Source organism: Lagopus leucura, unplaced genomic scaffold (genome assembly GCF_019238085.1).
Source record: "Lagopus leucura isolate 7727_CA_CO unplaced genomic scaffold, USGS_WTPT01 Super-Scaffold_73, whole genome shotgun sequence".
Taxonomy (NCBI): domain Eukaryota; kingdom Metazoa; phylum Chordata; class Aves; order Galliformes; family Phasianidae; genus Lagopus; species Lagopus leucura.
In genome coordinates this window covers 57,622,956-57,635,216 of record NW_024962252.1, presented here as the reverse complement: position 1 = coordinate 57,635,216, position 12,261 = coordinate 57,622,956, and the positions used below count along the sequence as shown (strand labels likewise).

The following is a 12,261-nucleotide window of genomic DNA, read 5'->3' as shown; positions in this document are numbered from 1 at the left end:
AATATATATATATCTTTTGTTTGTTTTGCTGAAGTCCTCACTTCTGTTCAAAAATATCACTGGAGTTTTACTACCCTTTGACTTACATTACTCTTCCTTCTTGTACACCAAATGTATTTCTTTTTTCACTTTGTTTTGCAAGAGGAATTAGAAGAGTTCATAGGCAGCTTTTTATTTGTAACATGCCAAAACAATGTTTTCACAGTCTCACATCTGTGTGAGGTTTGGTATTAAACCCACGTCACCCATAAAATGTGGTATCAACTGCTATAGAAAGTATGCTGCAACAAAGGAGTTGAAAATGGTCTTTGTGTAAGCGTAGATCTTACTGTTCTGGAAAACAAAACAAACTTCACTGTCCTTCACCCTACTTTCTTTCAAGCCTTCATTTAGCTGCTGCAATTGATTTAATCAGGCCTCAATACATTCCTATTGCATTTTGGAGAATATTTTCACCTAAGAATTTGCTTTGCTTTATGTTTAATTCTAAAGTGATAATCTTGAAATGTGATTCAGCTCTATGGTAAATGCAGAAAACTAAGTCTGTTGGGCTCCCAAAGCGCATGCATCTGAAGTTAGGATTCTCTAATTGCACAAACTACTTCAGCGGCTTTCTGGATGTTCTGCTGAACTGTGCACTGCCATTATGTTGATCCGTTTTTTTTTTTTTAAATATGTTGTACCAAAATGCTGTGCACTTCTAGCAGAGAATGTTTTTTTCTCTGTAATGTTACTAAATGAAAACTGCCTCTTATCTAATTATCTACATTGTTTGCTACAGTATGCACATGAACAATTATTTCAACGCTATGCTCAGGTGTGTGTATTCATGCCTTTTTTCTTTTCCCTGTTTCCCTGTTGTTAGTGGATCTGCTGGAACTGAACACAACAACTGAAATTTTCAGACAGCACAAGTTGAGTCAAAATGACCAGCTCATTGGTGTCCAGGATGTGATCAGCTGTCTTACTACCATCTACAGTGGACTTGAAGAGAAACACAGTGACATGGTTAATGTTCCTCTCTGTGTAGATATGTGTCTTAACTGGCTACTCAATGTGTATGATAGGTAAGTAATATGCTTCTGCTCATGATGTTTATAGGAATTTAGTGATGTATTAACTTAGTGTGAATGAAGATAGCACATCGTGTATCAAAAATGCTAGACTTGTAGGACTGTTATATGAATTTTTCAGGTGTACTTTCTGGACTAAGTGTTCGCAGTAGAAAAACAATTCAGCCTGAGGAAGTTCTTTTTCAAAAAGTCATACCTTTTGACAGTTTTGATACAGATATTAAAGTGCAGTAGCTTAAAATGAGAAATTGCAACGGTCCATAGTACAGACCAGTGTTCCTGTACTTCACAGATTTTTAAAATTTTATTTAGTTAATGTGGCAGGGGCCTGAAAGGATTGTGACAATACATATGACTGTTTGCCAGTTATATGCTGACTACTTGTTATGTTTTAGCATTCCAGTATTTTAGTCTAATGGGACACTAAGGTTAATTAGACTCCTTGTCATTACTTCTGGAATATTGGAGAGCACATAAAATAATGACTGGGACTTCTTTGGGCAAATATTTTTATTTTGCAGATCTTTGTATTGTGGATGAGTATACATTTCACTTACAGCAGTAGATGAGTGGTTTGCTTCACTTAAATATTGTTGGATATTTAGAGTAAGAGGCTTAATAAGGTCAGATAATTTTTTCTGTAGTTACTAGGGTTTTATTTTAAAACTGTCACTCGTTATTTTTTTGTTTACCTTTGTTTCCTAACTTCAGTTAGACGTCAGTTGTTTAATCTGTTCATATTTAAAATGCATATAGTAAGCAACAAACCATTCTCTTTCATAATGTTTCCTGTTGCTCCCATTTCCCCTTGCTGTTAACATTGAAAGCATTAGTATAGGTAATTGTTCAAACTGACGAAGGGCTTTAATATTACTTCAAACTTTGAAAAATGGAGGATGAAGGTTACCTCTTACAGCTTGTTTCCTTGCTCCCCTGTCAAATCCATTCAAGAAAAAAAGTTTTCTTTTGCTGAAAGAGAGCAGGCACCGATTTTCAACTGTTTTTTTTTTTTTTTTAATTGGCCTTTAGGAAAGAACTAATTTGTCTCTTGGCATTTCAGTTGTTTATTGCACTGGTGTTATACATATACAATGTTTCAAATCATTAAACTGTCTACAAAAAGCATCTGTTAGTCGCATGCTATTAACCTGAGATTTAATTACGGATTCACAGATTGATGGCAAGTTAGGAAGTTCTTCAGACTTACCTACAGATGTCTTTGTCCCTTAAAAAGAACCAATTTATTTTTGGAAATAGTAGACAAGGCTGTTGTGTTCTGGTATTTTCTGACACATCAGGAATGATTCATCCTTCAAGCTGAGCAGAGGAGAGAAACAGATTAAATTTACTCGGTGACTTTTACTTCCTCAAGGACTCACAGGTTGTTCCAGAAAGCAACGTTTGCCCTTTGGACATTTTGCAAACTTAAAGCACCTTGAGTTAATTAGTCCAGATGATTTTTAAAATAAAATTAAAAATAAATATTTTGCCTTTTTCAAATGAGAGCCATGAAATAAAGTGATTGATCGATTAAATCATGCAGGCAGGCCTGTATTTAAATCATCCAGAAGCAATAGCTGGTGGTTATTGTTCTGGACTACATACTGTCAAATTTTCTAAAATATCCAATGAAAACGGACCAATAGCTTTCAGTATGGGACAACTGAACAACCCATAAAATCAGTTATTTTAGATATTTTAAAGTCTGTCATACATTATATAAGTATATATATACTACGTGTACTGCTAACTGTGGGCAATGACTCATTATTTCAATAAGAATTTCCTGTAAGGAAATTTCTATATGCGTTGTGTTTTTATTACCTATTCTTTTTCTAGTTTACCTGACAAATTAAAACATCATGTTGAGTTAATATCCCAGGTTTCTCCCAGCCTGAGTTTTTATGCTCTTGCACTGCAGCCCCTGGGGAGTGGGAGGAATGAGGAACATTGTTTCAGATATCATGGACCTGTTGCATCTGTATTTCTTATTCTCGCTGCTCGCCACTGTCACTGCCTTTCTGCATCCACAAATTCTGCTATCTACTGAAATACAATATAGGATAAAAGCACTGTCTCTATTAATGCTGTGGCTATTTTTTTGCACATACTTTTTTTTTTGTCATTTGTCTATGATACTGTAAGGTAGTAATAGTCATTTTTTGCAGAAAAAAAGTTGTTTAATATTCTCCGCAGCTGTTGGATCTCTGAAACAGATAAATTGGTCTATCCTTGGATGGAGAATCCAAAACATGCTACAAAGTTAATTTTACTCAACTCTCTCTTGCCTCTCTACCTGTGCAGTATGGTACCCACTGATGAGTATGACCTCTTTCCTTGGGCCTATGTGATTTCCCACTAAGCTAGTTTTCTCTGTGGTATTGCACCTTTAAGGCACTCGCTGTCCCACCATGCCTAGAAAATATGTGAAACTTGGGTGTTTTTTTTTTGTTTTGTTTTGTTTTTTCTTTTTTGATGCTACTTTCGGCAGGTTTAAAACTTGAATTAATTCTGGATTCTCTGCCAGCTCCTGACAAGCAGTAGATGAAGGTGCAACAGCAAGTTCATATCTGAGACATACAGCCCAGGTCCTGCCAGAAACTTAACCACAGACAAAGAAATACTCTAGAAAACAAGATTTTTTAAATTTCCTCCTTTCCCTAATCTTTCTAACCACTCTCTTTCCAAAAAGAAAGAGGGAAAAAAATGCAGTTTGTTTGAGGACAAAGAATGTCAGTGTCACGTTAAGGCCGACAAGACCTTAGAAGTGGGGCAGGAGGGCTCAGATATATCTAAGGTGGTGAATGACGTTTTGTAAACATAAAAAGTGCTTGCCATTTTTACCTGAAGACAGATCAGAGGTCAATAATGTGCCATTTTTTATACTGCCTGTCATTAAATTGTCTGAGAATGGGCAACTTTACACCAGTTAATAGAGATACGATGGTTTGGTGTTTCCTTAACCAGTATCAGAGTAAATAATATCTGAGCTGCTGAAGTGGTCTTATCAATTGACTTTGTAATGACAGGCATGCTTGCATTGCTTTGATGTGTGTCATAATAGCAGGCTGGCACTTAATTCTAAACACTTGAGCCATAAATTTTGTATGAATTCAAGTTTTAAAGCTTCCTGAACCTTTCCACTGTAAGAGCTTGATTTGAGGTTCTGTATAGATAGTTGTGGGATTCAGAGAGACCTGGACAGGCTCGAGAAGTGGGCCGATGAAAATGTCAGTATGTTCAGTGAAGGGAAATGGCAAGGGGAAGGAAAAACCTCATGACCCTTAACAGGCAGGATGTCTACTGGCTGGAAAGCAGCTTTGCAGAAAAGATCTTCAAGGTCCTGTTGGAAACCAAGTTGAATACAAACCAACAAAATGTGCTTGTGGCAAAGGCCAATAGGCTCCTGGACTGCATTAGCAATAGTGTTATCAGCAGGCGGATGATGATCCTGTCCTTCTACTCAGCACAGGTGAGGTCATGTATGGAGAGCTCTTCTTGGCAGTACTTGGCTTCCTATTATGAGATCTGAGCATACTGGGTAGAGTCTGGTGAAAGGGCCATGGAGATGATTAAGGGATAGAAATATCTGCTGGATGATGAGAGGTTGAGAGCTGCAACTGTTTAGCCTAGAGAAAAGACTAAGGGGGATCTCATCTGTGTGCACTGATACCTGATGGGAGCAGAAGAGAGGATAAAGCTGGGCCCTTCTTACTTGTGCCCAGTGACATAACAGGAGGCAGTGGGCACAAACTGAAACACAGGAAATTCCAGATAAATATGTAAGAAAAAGATTTTTGCATTGTGAGGGTAATCAAGCACAGTGGGATGGGTTGTCCAGAGACACTGTGGAGTCTCCATCCTTGAAGTTTTTCAGTACCCAACTAGACAGCATGGTCCTGGGCAACCTGCTTCAGGCGAGTCCACTCTGAGCGGAGAATTGATCTCACAGCCTCACTGATTTTGTATCTCTATAAGCTGGGCAAACTTAAAGCATTAAATAAGAAGTATCAATGCTACAAAATCTGTAGATTTAGTGTGAGGTTTTGTTGGTGGTTTTCTTGTGTGCATGCTTTCTGTGTTGTTTGCTTGTTTGTTTTATTATAGATAAAACTTCACTGCTAAAATTTAGCTATTTCCAAGAAAAAGGTCGGGGAAAAATATGTCACTCTTTAGAAAAATGTAATATTGTAGGCTTTTGAATGCCATTTACAATTTATTAAGGAAGTGGTTTTTGTGCAAAGTAGCTTTTTCAAAGTCCCTGAACAACCTGCTGAAACCTGGAGAGCTTTGAAGCCTCCATGTGCGTGCCCTTACCTTTAAGCTGCCGAGTTCTCCTTAGTTTCTTCCTTTAACAAACAATTGCACAAATACTCTAGGCAGTCCTTAATTAAATCAAACACAAGTGAATGTTCTGCTTTATTTTTCCTTTGAATACAAATTTAAAACACAGATAACCTTACTCAGGAAAGAACACTGAAAGCGTTATCAGAGTTGCAAAAAGAACCATTTATGAGTTAGGCTCTGCCAGAATGATATCTTGTCTGTGATTGAAAGAGGTAATTTGAAGCTAAGCTTGAATGTATAAAATAGGTGGCACTTTTACAACATTCTGGAAAATTGGGTCCTGGTTTTCAAGCTAGGCAGTAAAAGTAATGGGCGCTTTTGATTAATTTGGCAATAATTTCTCTGTACCTCTGTTTCAACTTGTGGGATAGAGAAGATAATACCGTCTAGTCTCACAAGATTAGGCGATGGTTGTGAAGACAAATGCATTAATATTTGTAGGGTGGTTAGGTAGTGTACTAAGAAACCAGGAATAAATTAATAATCTTGTATTCAGTGCAACATTTGTGAAATAAATTAGATAGCAGAACATATGTTGACTGGGGAGGATATAAAGGGATATCTAATAACCACTCCAGAAGTAATTAAAGGGTATATTCCATCACAAAAGTGATCAAACCAGTGTTTTGGATGATATTAATTTTATTATAATTTTACTTGCTGGAGAAGGACTCATCTAACCTTAAACGCCGTGTGCAAATACATGCAATTTAACTGCTGTTCTCATGGTCTGTTTGCTGTGTCTCATCTAAAGACAAATTGTGTGTGTTTTCTAGTCTTTGGAAACAGAAATCATCAGATCTCTCATGTAATATGTTTCTTGCACTGATCTTGAACTTTAAAATTGTCCTTTTCCATATACACGGGTTTTATTGTTTCAGATCTGTTTGAACAGTGTTTTTCTTGCAGGTTTAAAATCACTTGCTTTGATAGCTCTTTGTTAAGTTTGCTGAAGGTTTGCCTTGTGCTTTGGAGGTTTGTGGTTTTCTTTTCACATTGGACAAGAAGAGCCCCAGGTCATGTTCCTTAGAAAGAATAACAGCTCCACATTGTCTAATTACTGCATGTCACTGACTGTGTGTTGGTGCACATGTATATCAGAACATTTTAGACAGAAGGAAAAAATGAAGTAGAAGAAATTCCCTCAATATGAAAGCTTGGTGTTAGAGCAAAGTGCTTGTTTCATGCTAGATTTCTTGCTGCATGCTTATATGCATCTTTTCAGTACGCTTCTCATTCTAAAGTCATGTCGTGAATTTTATAGAGCTAAATTTCTGCCCTTTTGGAGCAGCGTGCACTGTTTTGACATGTAAACTATTCAGCTGAGTTTTTGTAATGAAAGCATTCTTAATGTGTTGCAAAGTGTTAATTTGTTTTGAGATGTAAAACAGAACTCACCGATGACTTTTTGTTTTGAATAGACTTGAGTTATACTGAAATGAAATTACTACATTACATTGCTCTATTTTTATAATTTCAGTGGCCGATCTGGAAAAATTCGAGTGCAGTCCCTGAAAATTGGTTTGATGTCTCTATCTAAGGGCCTACTGGAGGAGAAGTACAGATGTAAGAATGTATTTTATAAAATGCATTTTTGTATATAATTTAAAGTCACATATATTAATGATGCAAATTGTTGGAAAATTTGCAGTGTTACATTTCTTGTACCTGCAGCAAGAGTGTTTCCTTATGAGTAAGTGAAAAAGAATTGTTGTTTTCGTGATCATCTGTGACATTGGAGAAAGTAGGATCTATATCCTGACTGGAAAGTATTGATGTGAGTTATGCATCGTCATATTTCACAGCATTACAATTCTTCCAAAAGCGAAGGAAAATGTGGCTGTGTAGAAACTAGAGAAGTGGTCTATTTGACTAATTTTCTTTAACTCTTTTCTGATTTTAACAAACAAAAACAAGCAATTTTTTTTTATGAGTATGAGAAAGATGTTTTGAATTCTGAAGATAATTTTCCAGTACATGTGCTTACCGCCAGAATTGTACAATGAAAATTTAAATGATATTGATTTAAATAACCTTACAAGCTTGAGAAATACTGAGTAGTTTGAAAATATTAGCTGAAAATATTTGATCAAAATAATTGCAGGAGTAGAAGAGAATCAATAAACCTTATAACAGAGCCTCATGAGAAATACAGAATGAGAGATTAAGCATTTTATTCGAGCATCATAGGTGATTGACAGTTATATATTAGGCACATAGTCTTAAAATTGCTTTTCATTGCAGTAATTCCCTTAGGCGTTTGGAGAAACCATATAAAATGGTTAGAAACAGCATTTGCCATGGGCTTTTGAAGTTCTGCATCAATTTCTGCTTTCTTTAAAAATGTTTGTAAGCCATCTTGTAATCCTGGATTCAGAATTTCAGATGCTGAAATATGCATAAGCTATTTGTACTTTTCCTCAGTGCTTATGTAGTGAGGCATATTTCAGCATCTGAAGTAGAGCCCTTACTACGACTTTGTTTTTTAATTTCTTTGTCATTTGACGTATCAGTGAAATAGTCCATAGCTAAATGGTCTTGTGGGCATATCTTTGTTTAGCAATGACAATTCAGAAGGTAATTTGCAATTTGGTGCAAAATTGAATTTTTTTTACAGCTCGGGAGTTAGACTGCGGTTCACAGAATGATAGCTCTACAAAAAGATGGTTAAAAAAATAATTCCTACTGAGAATAAACTCACTTAAAACTGCTGTCACTAACCAGTTAGTATAGTTGCAGTTGCTTAATAATACAGGCCCTGACAGCAAAATGAGGAAATGACTGCAGTGGATTAGTTTTTGTGTCTTTGCTTTGTGCCTAATGGTGAAATAAAAGCAGCAGCAGATCTGCAGATTTTTTTGAAAAGACCAAGAAAATTAATGCAGAATAAGTCCCAGGAGAATTTCACGCCAAATGGTCATAACTTCAACTTGAAATACATCTGAAACTGAAATAGTAGCATAGCCTCCTAGGGCAGAGAATTAATAGTCAGTTAATGCATGCACTTTTTTTTTTTTTATCAGTATGCCTGGCTGTGATATCTTTCATGTATTATTAGCTTTATTGTTTCTTTCTTGATTAGCCATGGAAATGTCAGAAAGGAAAATATTTCTTCAGTGTGAAAGAAATTTTGTGGAGAAAGGAATGAAATTGCAGTATATGGGTTGTTGGCATTTGGTGGGAATGCAGTCAGCATTTTGGGGTCATCACATGTGTCACAAACTGACCTACACTGACAATGAATTAAATGTTGCTCAGGTAGAAAGGCATTTCTTCTCAGAGTGGCTGGTTGTAAAACAGGCAAGTTTCTTGTTTTTAAGCAAAGTTTTGTTTGGACCTTTCAATTGTTTGTGAATTGCTTATCCAGCTTTCTGCTCAGGTGTTTTCTGTCTCAGCCTGCATAGTTTCGGTTTTCAGGAATCAGCTTGAAGAAACATAATTTCTGAGCTGCTGAGATGTTAGATTTCTGAAATAATATGATAAACAAGGAATGACAATTCCAATTTACCACTAAAGTTGACCTTCATCTTTCTCTCTTCCATTTTGGGGAAAATCAAACTTTTGCACTTCTTTTTCTACTATCAATCTTTTTTTTTTTTTTTTTTTTTCTTTTTTCTTTTATCTTTTTACCAGCCAGCATTAGTTGCATTCACTTCCATTAAAAACAGTAATTTTGTTGACCACGCATTCATTTCCAATATAGGTAGATCTTCTCAATTCAACCATTTTTAAAGGTTTTATTTTTCAAGTAAGCTTCTTTTAAATACACTGCTCTGCAGTTGACATGAGAATGAATCTTTAATGAAAAAAAATCTCAATTACTTCCGAAAAAGCACTGAAGCCTCAATTAAAGAATGCCTATTCTTGAAAATGCTTAAAGACATGCTTAGCTTCAAGCAGATGCCTGGGTGCTCCTGTGAATAAAAATGGACCTGTGAACATAATCACATTGTGGTAAACTGTTTACATCTCCACTTATAGAGCAAATGGTTCAGGGCCCCCTTTTTATTTTTTCCATTTGAGAGGCTGATTATCTGATCTAGCTGTATCAATGTTATGCTCTATTTGGAACCCAAAACAAAGGGGCATATGTGAGCTACCTATGGAAAATGATGGCTGGCCTTACCTTGCCCTCACGTAATTCCTGGTGATTTTGGGGGAAAGAGTTGGTTGACTTTCATCAATGAGCCCATCTCCCATGTCTGCCACTTCACAGCTGCTTTTTGAATCTCATTTGCTAGAATACAACTCATGGGTTTTTATAAGGATGTTGTTGGCCAGATAGTAGGAACATTTTTGCTTTCTGTGCCTTTAGTTGAACATTGTCACACTAATGGCATTGAGGATTTGCAGGGAGGAGGACACCATTCATTAACTCCTTTGGACACTGACATCATTAACTCCTTTGGACACTGACATTCAATTATGTGGCACAGGTACCAGTGTTAAGTTGTTGTTGCTGTTTTTTTTTCTGGGGTATTTTGGAGGAGTTTGAGCTCTCCACTGTATTTGCTGATTTCCTCCTTACGTCAGCCTAAGGTGATCACTCTCCTTCTCTATCCTGCCATGTCATTGTTCTTCTGTTTTTTGGCTTCCAATCAACTGAAGCTTTAGGGCTTGGGAAAGTTTCCTCCTCCTCCCAATTGCAGCAGAGAGCAAATTGCTCTTGTGGTGCCTGTTTCCACTGACACTGCCTGATTGAAAAATCAAGCAGGTATTTTTTACCCTCTCATTTTTTGAACTGGGCTCTTACATACTTGAAAACTATTCCAGCTGCAGCTGCAAACCTACAGCAGGGCAGTGCTTGTGCTGTCAGTGCTGTTGTCCATGAGGATTGTCCTACTCCTAGGTGCTGAAGATGCTGGAACATCTGCTTGTCTAGTCAGGAAAAATATAAGAAACTCTAAAAATTCACTCAGTCGTCTGGATTTCTGTTTTGTGAAAATCCTTTCTTCTGCCTCAGTTCCCTTTCCAAGAGAAAAGATATGAGCCGTCTTTCTGAAATGTGCTGGCAAAGCTTGACAGTTACTCCAAATGAAGCATAAAACATTTTATGGAGCATAATAAAACAGTTTCTCTTGAATGTTTCTGAACAAAGCTTGTCTGTTTCTCAATCACAAGTGCAATCAGATTGAATTTTCAAATTTCTTGTCTTTCTAATCTATTAACATTTGTTCAGGTAGGAAATGTGAAGTAGGAGTGTAGTAGCATAGTACTAACGACTTTTTTTTTTTTTTTTAAACATTATTTGGAGCTTTAATCCAAGGCAGCAACTGAGTGCAAAAAGAGATTGTAAAAGCCAACTTTAACTGAAAACCAAGAATTCATGATTCTTTTGTGATTTACACCATCTGCAGAACTTTTCTAAGACTCTTTTCTAAGAAGAACTGTGTTTAAGATATTTCAGAAGAGATTAATCTTGTGACTAAATAAGAATCTACACAACCATAAAGTTCACAAATTGAGGATTGTTGGGAGTAATGTGGGTTTTTAGCTGAAATTTTTAACACTTGAAAATCTCCAGAGAGCTCTATCACATTTATAGAGAAACTAAGAAGTATTTTCTGAGCTGTGCACAGGTCTATTAATTCAATACTTTTCTGAGACTCTTAAGTAGGTACAAGCACTATCTTTTTTCCCAGTAAGTGTCTGTGCTGCGAGCAATTTACTCGATCCTTTCAGCCTCAAATTTTTCTGTTGCATCAGCTTCCCAGAGCCCCACTTATGCTGCAGGGCTCATCATGTGCCTTAGGAAAGGGAATCAATAAAAAAAATGTGTGTAGAAACAGATGTGGTTTTCTAGGAAGCAAACATGATTCCTGTTGAGCACAAAAAGCTATTTCAGTTTTGTCATGTCTCTGTCTTTGTCAATAGCTGGTCATGAATAGTAGGAGCTATAATAATGTTATGTATTGGGAAGTACCTTATGTAGCTGTATGGTTCAGTTCATCTGGCCTGATTGCTCTCAGTTGTATTGTTACAGATCCAGCAAAAGTAGTCAAAGTAGTCAAGATTTAGGAGAGGGTACACTGTTGGAAACAGGCAGGCAATCATCTGTCCCTGCATCTGGATTAAAGGAATGACAAAACTCAAGCTGTTGTTTTACTGAGTAAGAGGGGCGTGGATGAAAATGAAACGAACTGGTGCCTCTTGTTGGTGTTGCAGATCTCTTCAAGGAAGTGTCAGGTCCCACAGAAATGTGCGACCAGAGGCAGCTCGGTCTGCTGCTGCATGATGCCATCCAGATCCCCCGGCAGCTGGGTGAGGTGGCGGCTTTTGGTGGCAGCAACATTGAACCCAGCGTGCGCAGCTGCTTCCAGCAGGTGAGATAGCAAAAACTTCATGGGAAAAACCTGTCATGAGCTCTGTTAGATTTACCTGGTGTAAAAATAGCAGAGGGACTTAAAAACTCAACTTGCCATTAGTTTTCTTAAAGAAACAAATATGCTCCTGCAAATAAATTGTTAATATTACTGGGAAGTTACTGATAAAGATGAGCTGTGAATATTTGATTCATCATTTAGGAGACAATCAAATTATTTTCTAGCAAAAGAATGCATAAATATTGGTGTTAGTGACAATATTAGCTGCTATGAGTGGTGTTAAAATTTTTGTAGCAGCCATTTTACCCTGCTTCACATCATTCAAACCTGATCTTGTAGGGACTGTGTACCCGTTGGAACAAGATGTGATCTCAACAGAACAGGAAAATGATGGCAATAGTAATTTTTGACCCTATGCAGCAGGAAATTATTTAGCATTGTTTTTCTGACAGTAGAGCTTGCAGTTGCATGAAATTTCAACCACAGTCATTTATATTTCGTGAGCCTTTATGCAGCAG

General features: G+C 36.9%; 1 protein-coding gene across 2 annotated transcripts in view; it reads left to right on the top strand.

The window, feature by feature from the left end:
• Nucleotides 1-12,261, top strand: part of UTRN (utrophin) — a 348,379-nt gene that overhangs the window by 296,169 nt on the left and 39,949 nt on the right. For both annotated transcript variants that reach the window (XM_042895118.1, XM_042895112.1), the window contains 3 exons: nucleotides 866-1,067; nucleotides 6,901-6,986; nucleotides 11,586-11,743. In XM_042895118.1, coding sequence (XP_042751052.1) covers nucleotides 866-1,067; nucleotides 6,901-6,986; nucleotides 11,586-11,743 — 446 coding nt within the window. The remainder of the gene's footprint in view (nucleotides 1-865; nucleotides 1,068-6,900; nucleotides 6,987-11,585; nucleotides 11,744-12,261) is intronic.